Source organism: Narcine bancroftii, chromosome 2 (assembly GCF_036971445.1).
Source record: "Narcine bancroftii isolate sNarBan1 chromosome 2, sNarBan1.hap1, whole genome shotgun sequence".
NCBI classification, from domain to species: Eukaryota; Metazoa; Chordata; class Chondrichthyes; order Torpediniformes; family Narcinidae; genus Narcine; species Narcine bancroftii.
Window position 1 is genome coordinate 12686166 of NC_091470.1, and position 25971 is coordinate 12712136.

A 25971-nucleotide genomic window follows, 5' to 3' on the forward strand; every position below is an offset into this window, starting at 1 on the left:
TCAGATGAGCCGAGGGCACGGATTGGCATGTGGAATCATGACATTGTAGCCATTAGTGAAACTTGGTTGCAGGAGGGGCAGGACTAGCTCAGTGTTATGGAGTTCCAGACGCGATAGAAAGGGGGGATGAAAGGGGGAGGAGTGGCTTTGCTTGTGAGAAAATGTCACAGCTGTGCTCAGGCAGGAGGGCTTATCTACTGAGGCTGTATGGGTGAAGCTGAGGAACAGGAAGTTATGGCCACACTCATGGGGTTGTATTATAGTCCGCCTAATAGCGAGAATTGGAGAAGCAAATCTGCAGACAGATGTAGGAAACGTACAGTTATGATAGTTGATGACTTTAACTTTGCAAATATTGACTGTGACTCCCAAAATGTAAAAGGGAATTTGCTAAATGTGTTCTAAATCAATAGAGAGGTACAAAATAGAGAAAGGCTATATTGGTTCTCTTTTACAGAAGGGAAGTGTGTATAGTGGAACATTTTGGAATCAGTGATCATCATATAACCATGTAACAATTACAGCACAGAAACAGGCCAGGCTCCACACCAGACTAAGTCCTCTCCTCTAGTCCCACCTACCTGCACCCTGCCTATAACCCTCCATTCCCTCCCGTCCATATACCTATCCAATTTTTCCTTAAATGACAAATGGACCCAGCCACCACAATTTCTGGAAGCTCATTCCACAGTCACCACTCTCTGAATTCCCCTTTATGTTACTTCTAAACTTTTGCTCCTAAGATCTTAACCTCTTGTTTTAATCTCTCCTACTCTCAATGGGAAAAGCCTATCCACATCAACTCTATCTATCTGTCTCATAATCTGAAATACATCGATCAAATCCCCCCTCAACCTTCTACATTCCAAATAAAGACCTAATCTGCTCAATCTTTCCTTGTAATCTAGATTCTGAAACCAAGGTAACATTTTCACAAATCTTCTCTGCACTCTCTCTACCTTGTTTCAAAGAATTATGGCTAACAATGGGTCTGGTCTTTGGGTTGAGATTCTAATTATGCAATTGTCAATTTTGAAGAAATGAGAAAGCAAGAATTCGGACAGGTTGTTTTCCGGCAAGGATGTGCTCAGTTACAATTTAATACCCAGGACTCTGGGCAATAACATCCTGGACACCTGGTACTGGAAGGGGATCAGGTGTGTCAAGGATTGCTAGTATCAAGGGCAGCTTCTGTCATTCAAGCAGTTAGGACCAAATATGAGTTATCAAATAGAACATTCTTCTGCTTTCTGCAATTAAGATCTTTCCTAAGGGACAAATTTGGTCCAGCAATGACCCTGCCTGACTATAGTGACATGGAGACTAATTCAAAAGGGGAATGTGTGTAAATTTATCTTTAGGATGTATTCCATAATCCAAAGTGAAGGCCTGAAGCCGGGTTACAATGGTCAAGGGAAAGACGAGAGTCAGACTTGAGCATATCAATTGATGAACAATGGTGGGAAGATTTGTGTCCGAATAGCCTGACGGGAATTGTTAATGCCAGACACATGCTGGTACAGCATAATTTCTTGCATCATTTATACCTCACACCAATAAAATTACACAACTCAAAGTCAGAAATTTTGCAAATATGTTTTAGGTGCAGAGTGGAGGTTGGAACCTTTGTCCACTCCACCTGGCAGAGTACAACAGTGAGATCCTTCTGGGAAGACAATAGACAATAGGAACTGGAGTAGGCCCTTCGGCCCGTCGAGCCAGCACCGCCATTTTACAGATCATGGCTGATCATGACGGACCCTCTGAAAAAAATTACAAAGGTGGATTTTACCACAGGACCTGGAGTTGTAGCTTCTAGGAGACATTGGGAAAGTACAGTTTAGACTGTCCAAACACCAAATTCAGTTTGTGAAGGAAGTGTATAGCGGTTACATGGAAGTCCGACTCCTAGCTAAATATTGCATGATAGAATATGGAGATACAGGGTTGTATTCCCCTGGAGAAAATCACCTACAATTTACAGAATATGACACAATCGTTGAAGTGTGGCAACGATATCTGAGGCACATCAGTGCACAGGTATAATTCACACCCCCCTTCGCCCCCAATAAGAGAAAAGAAACAACCCGTCCCAGCAGGTAAAGGATTAAGGGCATGAAATGGGGAATGTGGTACAGACGACGTGTGGTTTTACCCCGACCTGTTTTTTTTAAACACCTCGAGGAGGATTGTTGTCTTTGTCAGTATTTAGGTGGTTTTTGTATGTCTGTATTTTTATATTTTGGCATTTGTATAATTTAAGGGATAGGGAGGGGAGGGTGTAAGGAGGGGGAAATAAGGACTCTGTAAATCATATTATGTGGGAAGAGAATGTCATATTTTATTTATTGGATTTACAGGAGTCTTTGAAAATAAAGTTTGAGAGAACAGAGTTTGTATGTTCCTGTCAAGATTAAAGGCAAGATTCGCAGGCATAAGGAACCTTGGTTTTTGCAAGATAACGTGCATCTGGTTAAGAAGAGAGAGACGTACAACAGGTAGAAGCAAAATGGAGCAAATGAGGTAAACGAAAGACATTAAAAATGCAAGAAAAAACACAAAATAAACCAGGAGGGTTAAAAGAAGACATGAGGTTGCTTTGGCAAACAAGGTGAGGAAAATCCCTCAGGGACAAAATTTATGCTCTTGAAGATCAGAGTGGTTGGATATGTATGCAGCCAAAAGAGATGGGGGAGATCTTAAATAGGATTTTTGCATCTATAATTTTCTCAGGAAACTAGCACAGAATGTATGGAAATGACACTGATTAAAGAGCAAATAAAAGTAGATAAATCTCCAGGTCCTGACAAGGTATTCCCTCAAACCTTGAGGGAGGCTTGAGTAGAAATTGCAGGGGCCCTCGAAGATATATTTGACATGTCGTTAGGTGTTATTGGGTGGCAAGGGCTTGTGGGCCAGAAGGGTCTGTTATTGTGCTGTCTGTCTAAAAGAAACAGGATGAAAAGGTTCCAGGCCAAGGCTGCCTGGCATCATTCAATGTCACTTCTCTCAAAGAAATGTTGAACTAGCTCCCATTTATCACAAATTGTGATCTGAACTTGGCTACCAGCAACAAACAGAAATACCACAGTCCAACTCACAGGCTCAAAGTTTCTGCCTGGTTGCAAGAGAGATTAATATTTTTTCCAGGACACAATGAGAAGCTCTAAGAATCAGAGATCATTATTTTAAATACGCACACTCTGGCATTGATGCATTGAACAAATTGTTACCAATCAGACGAGACTGAAATGCAGAGCTGAAGAATCCATCTCCAGGGCCACTGGAAAGAGAAAAAAATAAAACAGGAAAAGGAGTCACAAGCACTTGGAAATCTTCTGTCAATCTCAGAATCAAACTAAGTCACCCAAATGCACTTGCATGATTTGATGACGATATTTGACAGAGAATTTCATCGAATCATGGAAAAGCAGTGGAGAAATAGACGATTCAGCCCATTGAATATGCACCACCTTTCACAGAACATAGAACATGACAACACAGTACTGGCCCTTCGGCCTACATTGCAGCCCATTTACTAGCTGGTCCACATGCCGCTGCAAGCTTTGAAAGCTTTCCTCAATGTCCATTCTCTGTGATCTGCAAAATTGACAATACAGTTTCCCATGTTATCATCTTGATAACTGGCAAAGGTGCCAAACAACAATAGAAGTAGCACCAATCCCTGTGGCACACCACTAGCCACAGGGCTCCAACGAGAGTGGCAATCATATATGATAGTGATTCCCTCAGTGGAAAGATTCCAGGGGGCAGTCAGGGAAGGTGAAGAAAAAGGGGGCAGTGAACGTTTGCTTGTCTCTTGTTCGCATGCTCTGGACAGAGCATGTGCCACATTCACATCTGTAAGAATTTCAAATTGTCTTCAGGTTGTAAATTACATATAAATACACTGACCCTCCCCCTAAATATCAGCCCCAACCACCCGCCCATCGAGCTCCAGACAGCTGATCCTTTCCCCGGCCACCTGCCCATTGAGCACCTGACGACTGATCCTCACCCTGGTCCCACGCCTATCGAGCACTTGATGGCTGATCCTTGCCCCGGCCGCCCACCCATCGAGCTTCTGATGGCCCAATCGCAGATCCTCAGCCCAGTCCCCCAACCTATAGAGTACCTGACAGCTGATCCTCGCCCCGGCCACCCACCCATCAAGCACCTGACGGCCCAACCATGATTGGGGGACCCGACAATATTTCCTTATGTTTTTCTCCTGTATTTTGCAGTGATTTACATGGTTTTTACATTTTTATTTGCTAGAAATGCTTTTGTCTTTCTCCTCTTTGGCAGCACACAATATATTCATTTATTGATATTTATGTAACATCAGGCTACGTCAACTTATATTTCATAAGTGCACATTGTGTTTGCGATGATATAAAATGGTGCAGTGCTCATGCATGCTTTTTGGAACTTTCTGGAATTTCTTTTTTGAACATTTTTGATCCGTGATGGGGACCCTGAGGGCAGACTGCAGAGGTAATTGCGTAGCTATTATTTTCCGTTGCATTTTGTTGTGATTGGCAGGATTTTTACAAAGGACATTTTTTTCCCCGAATAACATACGGCCTCAGCACAGCAAAGTAAAAAAGTGTAGGCAGTAAAGTGCAGCAAACGGCCAACGGAAATCCATGTACTTACTGTGTGAAGGAGTCTTTTGAAATGAAGCCAGGAAACCTTTCCGGCTTTTTGACTCATAAGACAGACAAAAACTTAGCCTATTTTCAGTCACTTCGAGAAAACTTACAGAAATGGAAAACTATTGGAAATATGCTTGCTAGCACTCCACAACAATCCAGTGATGGTTTGCATCCATTGTACCACATCTCAGTGCTGACTGCTGGATCTGGTAAGCCTCATACAATCAGAGAAGAGCTTATTCTGCCAGCAGGAAGAGAGATTCTGCACACAGTTTTATACAAGTCATCTGAACAAATTATAAAAGCCATTCCTCTCAGTAATAACTTTGTTCAAAGAAGAGAGGATGAAGTGGCTGAAAACATTGAAGACACATTGTGCAACCTGCTTCGACCAACAGCATTTGACTTACAATTCAATGAGTCCACTCTGCCAGGCCATGAATCTATGTTTCTCGCTGATGTTCGTTTCATCAGAGATGAAATTTTGGTTCAAGAGCTGTTATTTACAAGACAACCAGAAACAGATACCAAAGGGGAGACAGTATTTTATGTCGTTGAGAATTTTTTTCAGAGAGGAAGACATCCCGCTGACCAACATTCTTGCTCGTCGTCATCACGGCTTCATCAGTTTCTTGAAAAAAGCTGTACTTGGTATGTTTAGGGTGCTTTCTGTCATCCACAGACAACATCCCTCAGTGGTCAACTTCACAAATCATGAAGCACTGTTTTCACAGCCGTAAATAAATTCAAGGCACTTGCTCTCAATTCCCGACCGTTTTGACAGCTCTGCACGGAGAATGACGAATATTTTGAACATTTGTTGTTGCATCCAGAAGTTAGATGGCTCTCAAAGGGAAACTGCCTGAGACATTTCTGTTCAATTTTTCAAATAATTGTTGAATTCTTCCAAGACTCCAATTCTGTTCTGTGATATTGCTTACTTGTCAGATGTATGCACAAATTTCAACAAAGTTAACCTTATCAAAATGAGGTTAACCTTATCTCAGTCCAAGTGAAAGTTATTCAGACTTAACATAGCCTCTCTAAATTGGAAAAGAAGACAATGACCTTCAAGTATATTGTGCATATCTAGATCAGCTGCATAGAGACACGTCTGACAGATTTCAGGATCATTTTATGCTTAAAAAAAAACTGACTGAGTGATCAATCCATTCCTAGATATAAGCAATGGGGAACCAGGAATGGTGGAGGAAGAAGTAATTTCACTCCAAAATGACATTGAGCTGAGGCCAAAGTTCAAAAAAATCATATCAAGATTTTTAGTTACAAAAAGACATTGCTGACCACTACCCTGCAATGCCGAAATATACTTGATTGCCTTCCCAACATCATATTTAGTAGAGTGTGTGCAGTCCCCGAGCTTCTTTCCAAGCAAAGAAACAATATGAAAGTGATTGAATGTGGGGATCTAAGACATTCTTGGTGCCTTCAAGCCTGATGTTGAGAAGCTGATATCCCTGCACCAAACACATCCATCCCATTCAAACTCTGAAGACAATGTAGTTACAGTTGAGATGTAAATTTATCCTTTCATATTGCTAAATAAATTGGTTTAAGAAAGTTTTAATTATGAAATACATTATATTTGCATATAATGTTAGATTAGTTGTTGTTTGAAATTTGGATAGACCGAATACCAAGAGGTGTATATGTGTGGAGTGGGGTGGGGTAGGGATGTGGCCCGGGAACCAAGGGGGCACCAACCTGAAAAAGTTTAGGAATCATTGATTTATGACCATTCTCTAATTTCTCCTGCAAAGCCAATGCTTCATGCAATTTACTACATCATCTTGAACACCGAGCGTCTGAACTTTCCTGACCAACCTCCCATGCTGGACCTTGACAAACGCCTCACTAAAGTCCATCCATCAACTTTCATGGTAACGTTCTCAAAAAAAATCTACAAGATTGGTTAAACACAACCTTCCATGCACAAAACCATGTTGACTATCACTAATCAGTCCCCATCTATCCAAATACTTGTATTTCTGATCTCATAGATCATGTTCCAATAATTTACCCACAACTGATGTCAGGCTCACTGTCTTATAATTGGCCAGATTCTCCTTAGAGCCTTTTTAGAACAATAGAACCAGATTAGCAATCGTCTGGCAACTCACCGGTGGACAAGGTTATTTTAAAATCTATGCCAAGCTCCCTGAAATTTATACAATAGCCTTCCTCAAGGTCCAAGGGAATATTTTATTAGGGCCTGGGGATTTAAGTTGATCATCATCCAATTGCACAAGTACAACCTGACAAAAGGGTGCAAAACATGCAGATATAACACATATACAGACAAACAATAAATACCCAAAGGTGCGTAATTATTCATCCTTATTTGCCTCTAGACAGCAAGCATATTCCTCCTTTAATCTGCACAGGTTTCATGACCTCACTGCTTGTTGACCTCAATTCAATAGACTCTAGGCTCTTTTAAGCTGTAGCCCCTGGGTAGCCCTCCTGGGACCCAGTTGCGATTACTACGGCAAAGGTGCTGGAAGCACCTTTTAAACAGCAGGAGGATCAACCCATTAAATCACCAACTTGCCAATTTAAGGGCGCAGTAAGTAACACGTCATGCACTCACGGTAACTATCGGTAAGTCACCCCTGCCAACCCCAGCCCGCCCCCACCAGCTGTCAGTCGCCACCCCCGTTAGTCGCCACCCCCGTTAGTCGCCACCCCCGTTAGTCGCCACCCACCGTCGATCACCACCACTCAGTCACCCTCCCTCCCCATCAGTCACCACCCCCACTGTCAAGCAACACCCACCTCATCAATCAAGCGCCACCCTCTTCAGCAACATCCCGCTGCTGCAAATGTGGAGCTGTCACTGCAAACCATAGTGACATTCACAGCAGCAGCAGTTCGCGGCCCCCCCACTCTCCCCCGCCCTGTGGCAACAACCCTCTTTTATCCCGCCGTGGCAGCGAGCTCTCTCCCACACTGAGGCAGCGACCTCCCTCATCTCATCCCATTGCAACAGCGACCCCCATCATTTCACCCAATTGCAACAGCGACCTCCCTCCTCTCCACCCATGGCAGCAGCGACTTCCCTCCTCCTTCCCCCATTGTGACAGCGACCTCTCACCTCTCCCCCCACTGCGACAGCGACCACCCTCCTCTCCCCCCACTGCGACACCGACCACCCTCCTCTCCCCCCACTGCGACACCGACCTCTCTCCTCTCCCCCCACTGTGACACCGACCACCCTCCTCTCCCCCCACTGTGACACCGACCTCCCTCCTCTCCCCCCACTGCGACACCGACCACCCTCCTCTCCCCCCACTGCGACACCGACCATCCTCCTCTCCCCCCACTGCGACATCGACCACCCTCCTCTCCCCCCACTGCGACACCGACCACCCTCCTCTCCCCCCACTGTGACACCGACCACCCTCCTCTCCCCGCACTGAGACACCGACTTCTCTCCTCTCCCCCACTGTGACACCGACCACCCTCCTCTCCCCCCACTGTGCCACCGACCTCACTCCTCTCCCCCCACTGCGACATCGACCACCCTCCTCTCCCCCACTGTGACACCGACCTCTCTCCTCTCCCCCCACTGTGACACCGACCACCCTCCTCTCCCCCCCACTGTGACACCGACCACCCTCCTCTCCCCCCACTGTGACACCGACCACCCTCCTCTCCCCCCACTGTGACACCGACCACCCTCCTCTCCCCCCACTGCGACACCGCCCACCCTCCTCTCCCCCCACTGTGACACTGACCTCCCTCCTCTCCCCCCACTGCGACACCGACCACCCTCCTCTCCCCCCACTGTGACACCGACCTCCCTCCTCTCCCCCCACTGTGACACCGACCACCCTCCTCTCCCCCCACTGTGACACCGACCACCCTCCTCTCCCCCCACTGTGACAACGACCTCCCACCTCTCCCCCCACTGTGACTCCGACCACCCTCCTCTCCCCCCACTGTGACACCGACCACCCTCCTCTCCCCCCACTGTGACACCGACCACCCTCCTCTCCCCCCACTGTGACACCGACCACCCTCTTCTCCCCCCACTGTGACACCGACCTCTCTCCTCTCCCCCCACTGTGACACCGACCACCCTCCTCTTCCCCCACTGTGACACCGACCACCCTCCTCTCCCCCCACTGTGACACCGACCACCCTCCTCTCCCCCCACTGTGACACTGACCTCCCTCCTCTCCCCCCACTGTGACACCGACCACCCTCCTCTCCTCCCACTGTGACACCCACCACCCTCCTCTCCCCCCACCGTGACACCCACCACCCTCCTCTCCCCCCACCGTGACACCGACCTCTCTCCTCTCCCCCCACCGTGACACCGACCACCCTCCTCTCCCCCCACTGTGACACCGACCACCCTCCTCTCCCCCCACTGTGACACCGACCACCCTCCTCTCCCCCCACTGTGACACCGACCACCCTCCTCTCCCCCCACTGTGACACTGACCTCCCTCCTCTCCCCCCACTGTGACACCGACCACCCTCCTCTCCTCCCACTGTGACACCGACCACCCTCCTCTCCCCCCACTGTGACACCGACCACCCTCCTCTTCCCCCACTGTGACACCGACCACCCTCCTCTCCCCCCACTGTGACACTGACCTCCCTCCTCTCCCCCCACTGCGACACCGACCTCTCTCCTCTCCCCCCACTGTGACACCGACCACCCTCCTCTCCTCCCACTGTGACACCGACCACCCTCCTCTCCCCCCACTGTGACACCGACCACCCTCCTCTTCCCCCACTGTGACACCGACCACCCTCCTCTCCCCCCACTGTGACACTGACCTCCCTCCTCTCCCCCCACTGCGACACCGACCTCTCTCCTCTCCCCCCACTGTGACACCGACCTCCCTCCTCTCCCCCCACTGCGACACCGACCTCCCTCCTCTACCCCCACTGCGACACCGACCTCTCTCCTCTCCCCCTACTGCGACACCGACCTCCCACCTCTCTCCCCCGACTCTATTGAAGGCCTACTACTTTCCAAATCCACCTTTTCAAGAAAACAACCTGTCTCAATCAATCTTTATCATTCCCTCAAAATTGGGTTTTTACAACTTTAAAATCTCAACCCTAGAAACAGCCCAATCGTTGACCACGATTATTTCAAAACTAATGCCATGATAATCACTGCACCCACTGTTCCCTGCAATCCCAGCAAAATGCTGGTGAATCTACTTCACACCCCTTCCAATTTATTAATATCTTTGACAACCAGAACTGAACAGTGCACTTAGTGTGGCATCATTGATGCCTGTGCAGTTGAATCCTGAGGCCCCAACTTTTGCACCCTGCACTCTGCCTAATGACGGCCAGCGTGCCAAATGCCCTTTTCACCATCTTATCCACCAGAGGTGAAACTATCAAGGAACTTTGCATCTGTGCTCCAAGGTCTCTCTGTTCTTCAGGGCCCTGCCATTTATCATGCAAGTCCTGCTCTGTTGTCGTGAAACATCTGCCAGTACTTGATCCACCTTTTCAATTGATCTAGATCCTGTTGTAAACTTGGATATAATAGAACAGAGAACATTGCAGCACTTCAGCTCACAAAAGAACATAGAACATTCTTTCTTTCTTTGGCTTGGCTTTGCAGACAAAGATTTATGGAGGGGTAGGTCCACGTCTGCTGCAGGCTCGTTGGTGACTGACAAGTCCGATGCGGGACAGGCAGGCACGGTTGCAGCGGCTGCAAGGGAAAATTGGTGGGTTGGGGTTGGGTGTTGGGTTTTCCTCCTTTGTCTTTTGTCAGTGAGGTGGGCTCTGCGGTCTTCTTCAAAGGAGGTTGCTGCCCGCCGAACTGTGAGGCGCCAAGATGCACGGTTGGAGGCGATATTAGCCCACTGGCGGTGGTCAATGTGGCAGGCACCAAGAGATTTCTTTAAGCAGTCCTTGTACCTCTTCTTTGGTGCACCTCTGTCACGGTGGCCAGTGGAGAGCTCACCATATAACACAATCTTGGGAAGGCGATGGTCCTCCATTCTGGAGACGTGACCCACCCAGCGCAATTGGGTCTTCAGCAGCGTGGATTCGACGCTTGCGGACTCTCCCAGCTCGAGTACTTTGATGTTGGTGATGAAGTCATTCTCATGAATGTTGAGGATGGAACGGAGACAGCTGATGGAAGTGTTCTAGGAGCTGTAGGTGATGCTAGTAGAGGTTCCATGATTCGGAGCCGAACAGGAGCGTGGGTATGACAACGGCTCTGTAAACGCTGATCTTTGTGTGTTTCTTCAGGTGGTTGTTTTTCCAGACTCTTTTGTGTAGTCTTCCAAAGGCGCTATTTGCCTTGGCGAGTCTGTTGTCTATCTCTTTGTCGATCCTGGCATCAGATGAAATGGTGCAGCTGAGGTAGGTAAACTGGTTGACCGTTTTGAGTTCTGTGTGCCTGATGGAGATGTGGGGGGGCTGGTAGTCATGGTGGGGAGTTGGCTGATGGAGGACCTCAGTTTTCTTCAGGCTGACTTCCAAGCCAAACATTTTGGCAGTTTCCGCAAAACAGGACGTCATGCGCTGGAGAGCTGGCTCTGAATGGGCAACTAAAGCGGCATCGTCTGCAAAGAGTAGTTCACGGACAAGTTGCTCTTGTGTCTTGGTGCGAGCTTGCAGGCGCCTCAGATCGAAGAGACTGCCATCCGTGCGGTACCGGATGTAAACAGCGTCTTCATTGTTGAGGTCTTTCATGGCTTGTTTCAGCATCATGCTGAAGAAGATAGTCAAGAGGGTTGGTGCGAGGACGCAGCCTTGCTTCACGCTGTTGTCAATGGAGAAGAGTTCGGAGAGCTCATTGCTGTAGCTGACCCGACCTTGTTGGTTTTCGTGCAGTTGAATAACCATGTTGAGGAACTTAGTGTGCATCCGAGGCACTCTAGTATTTGCCAAAGCCCTTTCCTGCTCACAGCGTCAATGGCTTTGGTGAGGTCAACAAAGGTGATGTAGAGTCCTTTGTTTTGTTCTCTGCACTTTTCTTGGAGCTGTCTGAGGGCAAAGACATGTCAGTAGTTCCTCTGTTTGCGCAAAAGCCACGATGTGATTCTGGGAGGACATTTTCAGCGACACTAGGTTTTAGTCTATTAAGGAGAATCCTAGCAAAGATTTTGCCTGCAATGGAGAGCAGCGTGATTCCCCTGTAGTTTGAGCAGTCTGATTTCTCGCCTTTGTTTTTGTACAGGGTGATGATGATGGCATCACGAAGGTCCTGAGGCAGCTTTCCTTGGTCCCAGCACAGCAATGAAAAACTCATGCAGTTTGGTATGCAGAGCTTTGCCGCCAGCCTTCCAGACCTCTGGGGGGGATTCCATCCATACCTGCTGCTTTGCCATTTTTCAGTTTTCAATTGCCTTATTTGTCTCTTCCCAGGTAAGGACCTCATCCAGCTGTAGACTCAAGGGTTGTTGAGGGAGCTGGATCAGGGCGGATTCTTGGACTGAGTGGTTGGCACTGAAAAGGGATTGGAAGTGTTTTGACCATCGATTGAGGATGGAGATCTTGTCGCTGAGGAGGACATTATAGCACAGTAAAAGGCCCTTTGGCTTACCATGTTGTGATGACCTATATCGACCTATATCAACCTACTCAAAAAAATGAAACCTTCCCTACTTCATAACCCTCTAGAGTAGAGTCCAAAAATCAGCATGGCAGAAATCTGCAGCACCTGAAAAATCAAGACTTTACAAAAACTCTCAAACTATTTAAATTTAGCGGCTAGTGTAGATGTGCGTGTGCAATTGCCACAGATGCACAGCGGCAACAAGTGACCACGCTTAATAGAGGTCATCTTATCACAAAGAAATTCATTTGTATATTGCATTTATCTTTTACAATGTTCATTTTTAAACATAATTTCAAGCATTACATGTGCTTTTTACTGTAGTGAAAAAATTTACAGTATGTTTACATTTTTGTCAAGTGTTGATTTCTCTTTAAACTGTTCATTTTGATAAATGAGACATGGTGGATTTGTTAATGAATAAATTATCAAAATTTACCTGTTCATCTCTTCTTTATTCCGCCTTAAATTTGAATTTTAAAAGTAATGCCCGAGAATCCAGAAAATCCAAACATCTGGACTGACCCATTCCCCAAGCAGTCTGGAATTTGCGACTTCAATTGTATTTTTCTTTTATCCATGTTCCTGTCCAAAAGTCTTTTAAATGCTCCCATTGTACCAGCCTCCATCACCACCCCTGGCAATGCATTCCAGGCACCCACGACCTTTTGTGTGAAAAACTTACCCCTGACATTTCTCCCAAACTTTCCTCTCTTGCCTTTGTACAGGTGTCCTCTGCCAAAAGGCACTGGGCTGTCCACCTTATCTATCTCTCTCATAATCTTGTAGACCTCTATTACGTCACCTCTCATCTTGTTCGCTCCACGGAGAAAAGCGCTAGAGCTGTTAACTTTGCCATCTAGATCTTCCAATCCAGGCAACACCCTGGTAAATCTCCTCTGCATCTTCTCCATAACTTCCACATCCTTCCTGTGACCAGAACTGAACACAATATTAAAAGTGTGGTCTCACCAGAGGTTTGGAGAGCTGCAACATTACCTCATTGTTCTTCTACTCCATCCCCCGATTAATGAAGCACAGAATCATTATAGCACAGAAACAGGCCACCTCAGCCCTTCTCGTCTGTGCTGAACCAGGACCCACTGACCTGCATCCTGCCCATAGCCCTCCATACCTCTTCCATCCATATACCTGTCAAAATTCTTCTTAGATGTCAAAATTGAGCCCACATTCACCACTTCAGATGAAAGCTCATTCCACACTCCCATCTGTCTCTGTGTGAAAGTTCCCCCTAAACTTTTCCTCCTTCACCCTTAACCCATGTGTAAAGGATAAAACTGTGTTTTTGATTCTTCGTTAATTTTGTGCCTGTCTCTTTAAGGAGTATTGTTTGTAGTGTTAACCATAGTGACTATGATGTAATATGTTATAATTTCTGCCCAGGCTAACGGCTTGCTTCTTTTTCTCCAAAATGTGAAGGAAGCGTGAGCATGAGAAATTTTACTTTAAGTTTTTGTTTCTCTTTAAGTATTTTTTATCTTTTTATATCTTTGTATCTTTATAGAGTAAATGCTTTGTTATTCACCATTATGAAAATCTTGTGGAGAAGCTATGCAAAATTTTTATCTGTTCTATTAATGAATTAAAACTATATAAAGTAACAGCTACAGAGTTTGATTTGTTGGATTAAAGAGATCAAAATTCAGGATATCGCAGCTCATGCTTTGGAAGATGATAATTTGAAATTAGGATATATTAGAACAAAGAAAGTGTCATCTATACCATGCCCTCTGGTTTGTATCTCACCTACCCTCTGTGTAAAAAGCCAACCTATATTTGTTCTGTCTATCCCCCTCATAATTTTAAATACCTCTGTCAAATCTCCCCTCATTCTTCTACATTCCAGGGAATAAAGTCCTAGCCTGTTTAATCTTTACCTGGAACTCAATTCCTGAAGTCCGGGCCATATACTTGTAAATCTTCTCTGCACTCTTTCCAACTTATTGATATCTTTCCTGTAATTTGGTGACCAAAACTGCACACAATATTCCAAATTGGCCTTCTTAACTCTACAATTAACCTGTGCAACAACCTTAAGAGATCTATGGATTTGGACCCTAAGGACCCTCTGTTCTTCCACACTGTTCCAGTATCCTCCCATTAACCATGTACTCTGCCTTCAAGTTTGATCTTCCAAAATGTATCACCTCACACATCCAGATTGAACTCCATCTGTCACTTTCCCCCCAAACCCCCCATCCTGTCTACATCCTGTTGTAACCTACAACAACCTTCAACACTATCCACAGCACCTCTAACCTTTGTAACATTCGCAAACTTACTGACCATCCCTCTACTTCTTCGTCCAGGTCATTGATAAGAATCACAAAGAGTATGGGTCTCAGAACAGATGCCTGTGGAACTCCACTAGTCACCGACCTCCAGGCAGAATACTTCCGTCCACTACGACTCTGCTTTCTAGATACAAGCCAATTCTGAATCCACACAGCCAAGTTCCGTGGATCCAATGGCTCATGGCTTTCTGAACAAGTCTCACATGGGGGACCTTGTCAAATATCTTACTAAATCTTAATGCATCACATCTACCGCCCTACCTTTCTTCAATTTCTTTTGTTACTTCCTCCAAAAACTTATTTAGGCTCGTGAGGCATGACAAAGCCATGATGACTATCCCTGAGAAGATTGTACTTCTCTAAATGCCCACATTTTGCTCATATCTTGATGAAGGGCTTGAGCCCAAAATGTTGGTTCTGTATCTTTATCTCTGCTACATGAAGGACACTGTTTGACCTGCTGAGTTTCTCCAGCATTGTGTTTTTACTTCAATAATGGATTCTGCAAACCAGAATTATCAATAAAAGAATTACATAAGAAATTGAAGGAATATGGAAAAATATCGGGGTACAAGATCAACGCAAATACAAGTGAAGCGATTATAACATAACATAATATAACAATTACAGCACGGAAACAGGCCATTAGGCCCTTCTAGTCCGCACCGAACCACTGAATAATGTGGATTTCACAAAGTTTAAGAAAGAATCACCATTTAAATGGCAAACACAAGCAATCCGATACCTAGGTATTAGAATAGATAATAATCTAGGCCATCTATACAATTTAAATTATCAGCCATTAATGAAGAAATTACAAGAAGACTTAGAACATTGGAAAGATTTACCACTAACACTGATAGGAAGGGTAAATGGCATTAAAATGAATATCTTCCCAAGGATACAATACCTATTTCAATCATTATCAATTCCCTTAACAGAGAAATTCTTCAATGAGCTAAAGAAAATAATAAGGAAATTCTTATGGAAAGGGGGAAACCGAGGATAGCGCTAGATAAATTAACAGAATGGTACAAACAAGGGGGCTTACAGCTACCAAACTTTAAGAATTATTATAGAGCAGCACAATTAAGATATCTATCAGATTTTTATCAAACAAGGGAAAAACCAGATTGGACCAGGTTAGAGCTAGATAAAATAGGGGAGAGGGTACCAGAACATATAGTGGGATGAAAAACTGGTGCAACATAGAAGTTCACCAGTTCTGCACCATCTGCTCAACATTTGGAAGATTCACGTAGAAAGGGAAAAAACAAATTACCAACTACCAAAATTATTATTGACGCAAAATCAACTAATCCCTTTCACAATAGATAACCTTTCCTTTAGAGAGTAGGAGAGAAAAGGGATCAAAAGAATAGAAAATTGTTTTTTTGGGAAATAATTTATTATCTTTTGAACAAATGAAGTACAAATACAGTATAACTCACAGTACAATATTTACATACCACCAACTGAAAACCTATAATTGGCTACATAGGCTATATATCACGCCCCAAAAGTTAAATAAATGGGATCCAACAGTATCAGATAGATGTTTTCGCTGTAAGAAGGAAACAGGAACATGCAATTTAGCCATGTAAGAAAGTGGAAAAGTTTTTGGAAGATCTTAATCAGGTATTAAATAAAATCACAAAAAGCAACATCCCAAAAAATCCAGAGATCTTTCTTCTAAGTATTATAAGAAGCAAAGAATTAGGCCTCAAATTGGATGAAGCACAAAAAAGATTTATTATGATAGCCTTAGCTGTAGCAAAAAAATGTACAATGTCAACCTGGAAATCAGAAGAGAGCCTGAGAGTACAGCAATGGTACATAGAAATGAATAAATGTGTTCCATTGGAAAAAATTACATATAGTTAAAAAAATAAAGTCACAGTATTCGAACAAATTTGGGAACCATACATGAAACACAACAGAGAGGGCCTACCGTGGACCTCCACCCCATAAAATGATAGAATGAGAAGAAGACAAAATGAACTGACCCAGTGTGTAAAAGTAGATGACACAATTTTCTTGTTTATTTTCATTGTGTGATGACATTGTTTAATGGGTTTATTGTATTGTATATGTTGAATGTTTAGTGGATAGGGAGGGGGGTGGGAAGGAGGGAGGGAAGGGAGAGAGGGGTGAAAAAAGGGAGAAAATGACATTGTGTATATTCAAGAGGGAAATACAGTTGAGGATATAATGGGTGCGGTGGATAGAGGGGAACAGGTTGATGTCTATTTGGATTTCCAGAAAGCGTTTGATAAGGTGCCGCACAAGAGACTTCTCAGTAAGTTACAGGAAAGTGGAGTCCGGGGAAGTCTATAGGCCTGGATTGAAAATTGGTTGTCTGAAAGGAGGCAGAGAGTCGGGATAAATGAGAGTTTTTCAGGTTGGCAGAGAGTGGTAAGTGGGGTGCGCAGGGGTCAGTGTTAGGCCCACAACTGTTCATCATTTACATTGATGACTTGGAGGAGGGGACAAAATGTGGTGGAGCCAAGTTTGCGGATGACACCAAATTGAGTGGAAGAGCAAATTGTAATGAGGATGTGGAGAGTCTGCAGAGGGATAGAGTTAAGCTGGATGAGTGGGCAAAGGTCTGGCAGATGGAGTACAATGTTAGTAAGTGTGAGGTTATCCACTTTGGCAAGAAAAATAAAAGAGCTGAATATTATTTAAAGGGTGAAAAACTACAGCATGCTGTTGTGCAGAGGGACTTGGGAGGGCTTGTGCATGAATCGCAAAACGTTAGGTTGCAGGTGCAGCAGGTTATTAAGAAGGCAAATGGAATGTTGGCCTTCATCGCTAGAGGAATTGAATTCAGGAGTAGGGAGGTCATGTTGCAACTGTATAAGGTACTGGTGAGACTGCACCTGGAGTACTGTGTCCAGTTCTGGTCTCCATATTTGAGGAAGGATATACTGGCTTTGGAGACGGTCCAGAGGAGGTTTACTAGGTTGATCCCTGGGATGAAGGGGTTGACTTATGATGAAAGATTAAATCGTCTAGGATTGTATTCACTCGAGTTCAGAAGAATGAGAGGAGATCTTATAGAAACATATAGGACTATGAAGGGTATGGAAGGTTTTTTGAGCTGGCCGGGGAAACTAAAATGAGAAGACACAGTCTCAAGATTTGGGGCAGTAGATTTAGGACAGAGATGAGGAAAAATAGTTTTTTCCCAGAGAGTAGTGAATGTTTGGAATTCTCTAACCAGGGAAGTTGTTGAGGCTGCCTCATTAAACATATTTAAAATTCGGTTAGATAAATTTTTACATGATAGAGGAACTAGGGGATATGGGGAGAAGGCAGGTAGGTGGAATTAGGTCATAAATTAGATCAGCCATGATCGTATTGAATGGAGGAGCAGGCTCGATGGGCCTACTTCTTATTGTGAGAGATGAGTAAAACTAATATGAAAATATAAAAGATGAAGAAAACTAGTATGGATATATGTGTAATGAATAAAGCCAGTATGAATAGGATAAGGATAGATAATGGAATGTAGGAAGTAAAATTAGTCTGAATAAGATAAGGGTCTTCTAGCCTTTGAGACAGAATCAGCAAGTTCCGTATATGTAATTAGTAAGCCTTAGACAGAATTAGCAAGTTCTGCATATAAGAAGTTAGTAAGCCCTGAGAGTCAGGAAGGTATGAATAAGGACAATGACATGATGGAACACCAACAGGATACCCCCTGGTCCTCCAAGTTCACAGAAACAGCACATAGGCAGACAGGATTGCCTAATGCCAAACTCATCCAGGAGGCAGAAGAATGTAAGGGGGAGGGTACTTCTATACTGAAATAAACTGTATAAAAGTTGGGTGAGCCCCAGTGTATGTGTGTATTCCCAGGGTAAGGGGAAGCACCCAAATTTGCATTGTTGTATAATAAATGTTCTTTGTTCTCAATTTTTGTCTCGAGCGATTTCTGTGAAGGTGCTCCTGTTTCTCACACTATGTTCCTATGTAAATGTTTGTGTGTATTTTGGTTAATGTGGTTCATAGTGTGAACGGCAGATGTGGTCGAGGCGGGATCATTGGTTACATTTAAGGAAAGACTGGATCGTTACATGGATAGGAGGGGACTAGAGGGGTATGGACCGGGTGCTGGTCAGTGGGACTAGGAGGGTGGGGATTTGTTACGGCATGGACTAGTAGGGCTGAACTGGCCTGTTCTGTGCTGTAAGTGGTTATATGGTTATATGGTTAATGGTTTCTGCAGACTTTTGTGTTTTACTCTGAAAGATAGTTGGCCCAGTTCATGGATAAAGAAGGTTTCGAGGGATACCGACTAAACGCAGGAAAATGGGACTTGCTCGTTGGCAAGGACGTTAGGGCAAAGGACCTTTTCCAAGCTGTAAAACTATGAACAGTACAAAATAAACATTTACCTTTTCAATCAGGGAGCACGTGGAGAACTTCATCCATGATAAAATAACAAATATTTGACGTGCAGCTTGAGTGAAAAAATAGCTGCATGAACAAGTTGAAATATGGCTTAAGGATGAATGAACCACTTCTCACCCATTGTTCCACACAGCTTCATACTAATACTTCAGAGGACTGTTCATGAGGCAAAGAGATTAAGATAACTCACCTTTTGTTCAAAACTGTAAAATGAATTGCAAACAGGATTGTGTAGAAGACGAGAGGCAAGAGAATGAGGCACAAAACCCGAGCAAGCAAATGTTTTCCAAATTCAACCTGGAATAAAATACAAAAATCAGCCAAATGTAAAACTAGCTGTGGCTATAAAAATCATTTCAAAAATCACTCATTCTAAGATATTGACATGATAAGATGTGATAAATGCAAGCTTTGAAAGGTTATAATTGAATTGCTAATTTCTGGTAACTTGTCATCACATTTTCCTGATTTTGTTTGTTCCTGGGACACAGTTAATTCACAATCTTAAATACAGACACAGTAGTACCTTACCCATCTCAGTCCAACATCCCCCTACTCCCCTCAAGATAGACAACATCTTCTCCACAATCACACTCAACACTGGTGCTCCTCAAGGATGTGAACTCTGTCTCCAATATACTCCCTGTTGTGTGGGAAGGGGAACAAGTTTGAAGAATAGCCCATGCGTAAGTGGATCACAACAGGGTTAACACACGCAAGTGTTCTCAATCACACCACACAGTACAACCCAGTCACACTGGACTTAATACTTCCAATAGCAGCAACAGTTTAGATAGACTTATCACAACCAAGGCTACCTGCCGCTCCTTGTCTAACGTGGGCAAGGATCAGAAGCTATCTACAACAAGATATACAACTCTGATCCCTATGTTTGCACACCTTACAAGCATGTGAGTGAGGTCGAGGAAAAGAGCCGAGCACTTGCATGAGGTGTCCAGTGAGGGTCATGGGGGTGCAGCACCCCCCATTTGGAAAATTTTTGAAAATGGACACACAAAATTACCAGTTTCAGGTCTCTTTTATTGCATTTCGAAGTAAAAACTGACATTACAAAATAATGTGAATATGTCACTGAACGTTAGGAGTTACTGGTATCGGTGAAGTTAAGCCCAATGTGACTGGGTTGTACTGTGATTGAGAACACTTGCATGTTATCCCTGTTGCAATCCCCTGACATGTGGTTCAATAAAGATTATTTCTGCGTTCAGCCTCCGTCCAGACACGCTATTCTTCAAACATGTTTCCCTTCCCAGACAACAATTGGCGTTGCGAGCAGGGTTCAAAGAGTTTCAACTGGACCTGCGCAGTCACCATATCTTTGCACAATGTTAACCCATCAAAGATATTCTGAACACAACACACCCACCACTGTACTGTGAAATACTGTTCCAACTTCATATTTTCTGACAATACAGTGGTGGGCCAGGTATCTAAGAATGACGAGACTGAATACAGGAAAGAGTCTTGTGACTGATGACTCAATTACTCCCCCCCCCCCTCAACAGTACAATGAATGAAGTGATCACTGACAGCACAGCAGTCTCCCCACCCACTGAACACAACCGCACAGAAACAGCCCCTTCGGCCCTTCTAGTCTGTGCTGAACCTTTTTTTGCCTAGTCCTACTGACTTGCAACCAGTCCATAGCCCTCTAGATCTCTCCCATCCATGTACCTGTCCAAATTCTTCTTAAAAGTTAAACATGAGCCTGCATTCACCACTTCAGCTGGCAGCTTGCTCCACACCCCCAACACTCTGTGTGAAGAAGTTCTTCTAAACATTTTCCCTTTCACCCTTAACCCATGTCCTCTGGTTTGTATCTCACTTAGCCTCAGCGGAAAAAGCTGACCTACATTTACTCTGTCTGTTCCCCTCATCATTTTAAATACCTCCATCAAATCTCCCCTCATTCTTCTACGGTCCAGGGAATAAAGTTCTAACCTCTTTAACCTTTCCCTGTTACTCAGTTCCTGAAGTCCAGGCCACATCCTAATAAATTGCTTCATCATTTTCCTTGTATTGCAATTTTCGGGACATGTTTGTGATAACATTTTTTACTATCACTGTATCTGTAATTAAATATTCATAGCAGCTACTCTTAAGCTTGTTCCCAATTTTTCTTTTAAACAAGTTTTCAACTTGTGCTCTGTGATATTCCGTATTTGTCTTTTAACTGTTCAAATGTCAATAAATTATTTCCCAAAAAGCAATCTTTTATTCTTTTCACTCCCTTTCTCACCCATTTCTTAAAAAATAAATTGTCTATTGTAAAAGGAATGAATGGGTTTTGCGTTAGTAGCATTTTTGGTATTTGATCATTTATCATCTTTTGCTCTTGATGTATTTTTTTCCATGTTTTTAGTATATGATATAGTATTGGCAAATTGTTGTGTTGCATCAGTTTTTCATCCCATTTATAAAGTAAATGTTCCGGGACTTTTTCTCCTAGTTTGTATAATTCTATCTTGAGCCAGTCTGGTTTTTCTCCCAACTGATAAAATTCTGATAGATATCTTAATTGTCCTGCCCTATAATAATTTTTGAAATTTGGTAACCGCAATCCTCCTTATTTATACATCTGTGTCAATTTTTCTAAAGCCACTCTTGATCTTTTTACTCTTCCATAAAAACTTTCTTATTCATTTATTTAGTTTCATAAAAATGTCTCCTGTCAAGGGAATCAGTAGTGTTTGGAATAGATATTGTATCTGTGGAAATATATTCATCTTTCCATTTTTCTAAATCTTGTATTTTTTATTAACAGTTGATAGTTTAATTTATACAAATGATTTAAATTGTTATCTATCCTGATACCAAGGTAACGTATAGCCTGTGATTGCCATTTAAAAGGGGATTCCTTTTTTACATTTTGTATAATCAAGTTTGTTCATTGGTATCACTTCACTTTTATTGATATTAACCTTGTATCCTGATATTTCTCCATATTCTTTCAATTTTATATATAGCCTTTTTATTCATTTATTTAGGTCTGTTAAATATACTATAATGTCATCTGCAAACAAGCTAGTTTTAAATTCTTCCTCTTTTACTTTTATTCCCTTCATCCTAGGTTTCCTTCTTATCAATTTTGCCAATGGATCTATGGCCAAAGCAAACAGGGAAGATGATAGTGGACATTCCTGTCTGGTTGACCTACTCAATTTAAAGTGATCTGAAACGTACCCATTTGTTACTACTTTTGCCAAAGGTCCATTATACAATGCTTTAATTCAATTAATAAATTTTTCAATTGATTTGAATTTTTGTAGTACTTTAAATAGATATTTCCATTCCACCCTATCGAAAGCTTTCTCTGCATCTAGAGTTACTGCTAAGGTAGGTGTCTTAATTATTTGTGCTGTGTGGATTAAATTAATACATTTATAGACATTATCTGCCGCTCTTCTATTTTTAACAAGTCTGGTTTAGTTTTACTAATTTTGGTACACAATCTGTCAATCTATTTACTAGTAATTTTGTAATTAATTTATAATCTGTATTTAGCAAAGGTATTGGTCTATATGATGCTGGTGATAGCGGATCATTTCCCATTTTTGGAATTACTGTCATTATTGCTGTTTTACATGAGTCAAGTAAATTCTGGGTCTCTTCCATCTGTTTCATTACTTCTAAAAGGGGCAGGATTAATAGATTACTAAACACCTTATAAAACTCTGTATGGAATCCATCTTCGCCTGGCACTTTATCATTCGGTAATGTCATTAGTGTATCCTGTAATTTATTTTGATCTTCCAATTGTAATTGGGGAAATTCAATATTTGATAAAAAACTCATCTATTTTGTCATTTTTCCCTGAATTTTCGGTTTGATACAATTGCTTATAGAATTTTTTTAAATTTCCATTAATTTCAATCTGTTTATCCTCTTTCCTTGTTGCTAAGATCATCCTTTTTGCTTGTTGTTTTCAGCTGCCAAGCCAATATTTTATGGGTTTTTTCTCCTCATTCATAATATCTTTGATTTGTTTTCATAATGTTTTTCTCCACTTTTTATGTTTGTAATGTGTCATATTTTAATTTTTTTCTCTCCCAATTCTCTCTTTTTCTCTGTATCTTCATGTCTCATTCAATCTTTTTCTATAATTACTAAATTTTTCCAACTGCTCTATTTCCCAATTATATTCTTTTTAAATTTTAGTTGTGTGACTAATTATTTGTCCTCCTAATAAAGGCCTTCATTGAATCCCTTAATATACATTTATCTGTTACTGAATTTGTATTGAAATATATTTTGATTTGTTGTTCATATATTCCCGAAAATCTTGCCTTTTTAACAATATAGGGTTTAGCCACCGTCTATCTGTTTTTGGTGGAATATCCTCTAAATCAATTGTCACGAATAAGGGTGAGAGGCCAGATAACAGTTTTGCTTTACATTCGGTGTTTCGAACTCTCCCCTGAATCTGTGCTGACAACAAAAACATATCGATCCTTGAATAGGTTTTGTGTCTGTTTCAGTAATATGAATAATCTCTTTCTTTTGGGTGTTGTTTTCTCCATATGCCAATTATCTTCATATCATGCATTGAGTTTAATGTAAATTTGGCTGCTTTATTATTTATATTTGTCTTCCTAGTTTTATCTATCAACAGATTTAGGTTAAAATTAAAGTCTCCCCCCCACCCCCCCAGTAAAATGTGTCCCTGTGTGTCTGCTATTTTTAAAAAGGTGACCTGCAAATTCATAACAATTATAATAATTATTATATATAATAATTAGAAAATAATCATCTCTAATGACCCAAGACAAACGCAAAGCAACAATCAGGAAAGCCAAACAACAGCTCAATTTTCTCAGTTAAATGAAATAGTCTGCAGTTGCTGGGGTCGAGTGCAATATGTGCTGGAGAATCTCAGCAGGTCAACACCTCCACTTTCTCAGAAGATAAAGGAAATCTGACAAATTTGGCCAGCCCTCACTCCATTAAGGACATCTTTAAGATGGGGTGTCTCAAGAAAGCAGCCTCAACGTCAAGGACCTTTGCCACCTAGGCCATGCCCTCTTCTCACTACCACTATCAGGAAGAAGGTACAGGAGCCTGAAGATGAACACCCAATGTTACAAAAACAGCTTCTTCCCCTCTGCCATCAGATTTCTGAACGGGCAATGAACCACAGACAATGCCTCACTTCTTTCTCTCTTTTGCACAAATTATTTATTTTTAAATAGTGTATTTACACAACTGTAATTTATAGCAATCGTTCATTTGTAATGTACAATACTGTTGCTGCAAAACAACACATCTCATGACACATGTTCATGAGAATAAAGCCTGATTCTGACATGTTCCCCCTTGTCCCTCAACAACTTTGCAGGCGGCATCGAAAGCATATCTGCTGGATACATCATAGCATGGTATGGGAGCTGATCTGCTCAAGATCAAAGAAAATGACAGAAGGTAGTCAGTGCAGCTAAGAACATAGTGCTAACCCCATCCCTCCATGGGCTCGACATCTCCCGCTTCCTTGGAGAGGAGGCCTACACATTGAAGGCATCCAGCAGCACCCCTCGGTTAACAAGATCCCACCACCAGACACATTTCCCATTTCCGCTTTCAGTGGAAAGTGCTCCCACCAGGACTCATTCATCTAATCATGCCTTCCCACAAACCACCGCCTGGGTTCCTACCCCTGTGACCGCAAGAAATGCTGCACGTGCTGACACCTCCTCCCTCATTAATATTCAGGGTCCCAAATAGTTCTACAAGTGTGGTCCAATGAGACGTTTCACAGCTCTTGAACTCAATCTCCCGAATAATAAAGAAGCCCAGCAACCCATAAGCCTTTTTAACTATTCTATCAACCTGCTCGGCAACCTTGAGAGATCTCTGGATTTGGAATCCAAGGCCTTTCTCTTCCACACTATTAAGAATCCCGCCATTAACCATGTACTCCACCTTCAAGTTTGACCTTCCAAAATACATCATCTCACATTTTTCTGGATTAAACTCCATTTTCACTTTTCTTCTCAGCACTTCCATCATATTCAGTGCCACCTATGAGAACCTTCCACATCATCCATAACACCTTCAACTTTCGTGTCACCTGCAAACTTACTGAACCATCCCTCTACTTCTTCACCTTTGGTTTTTCCTTCATCCTAAATGCCAAGAGTGACGCTATTAGCGTAGTGGTTAGCGAAACCCTGTTACGGCACCAGCAATCTGGACTGGAGTTCAAATCCCACTCTGTAAGGGTTTGTACATTCTTCCCATGTCTGCGTGGGTTTTCCCAGGGGCTCCAGTTTCCTTCCACCTTTTGAGATGTAGGTCAATTGGAATCCCATAATAAAGCGTGTGCCAGACGTGGCAAAGAATAAATCAATGTATTGAACTGGAGGTGGGCTAATCTCCTAAAAAACCCTTGACCCAGAACACTTTAATACCCAGGACTCTGGGCAATAACATCCTGGACACCTGGTACTGGAAGGGGATCAGGTATGTCAAGGATTGCTAGTATCAAGGGCAGCTTCTGTCATTCAAGCAGTTAGGACCAAATATGAGTTATCAAATAGAACATTCTTCTGCTTTCTGCAATTAAGATCTTTCCTAAGGGACAAATTTGGTCCAGCAATGACCCTGCCTGACTATAGTGACATGGAGACTAATTCAAAAGGGGAATGTGTGTAAATTTATCTTTAGGATGTATTCCATAATCCAAAGTGAAGGCCTGAAGCCGGGTTACATCGGTCAAGGGAAAGACGAGAGTCAGACTTGAGCATATCAATTGATGAACAATGGTGGGAAGATTTGTGTCCGAATAGCCTGACGGGAATTGTTAATGCCAGACACATGCTGGTACAGCATAATTTCTTGCATCACTTATACCTCACACCAATAAAATTACACAACTCAAAGTCAGAAATTTTGCAAATATGTTTTAGGTGCAGAGTGGAGGTTGGAACCTTTGTCCACTCCACCTGGCAGAGTACAACAGTGAGATCCTTCTGGGAAGACAATAGACAAT

General features: G+C 42.9%; 1 protein-coding gene across 5 annotated transcripts in view; it reads right to left on the reverse strand.

Annotated features, from left to right (window-relative positions):
- pomt2 (protein-O-mannosyltransferase 2) overlaps positions 1-25971 on the reverse strand; it is a 220156-nt gene that overhangs the window by 108974 nt on the left and 85211 nt on the right. For all 5 annotated transcript variants that reach the window (XM_069915874.1, XM_069915873.1, XM_069915876.1 and 2 more), the window contains exons 7-8: positions 19156-19262; positions 3201-3283 (exon numbers count right to left, since the gene is read on the reverse strand). In XM_069915874.1, coding sequence (XP_069771975.1) covers positions 3201-3283; positions 19156-19262 — 190 coding nt within the window. The remainder of the gene's footprint in view (positions 1-3200; positions 3284-19155; positions 19263-25971) is intronic.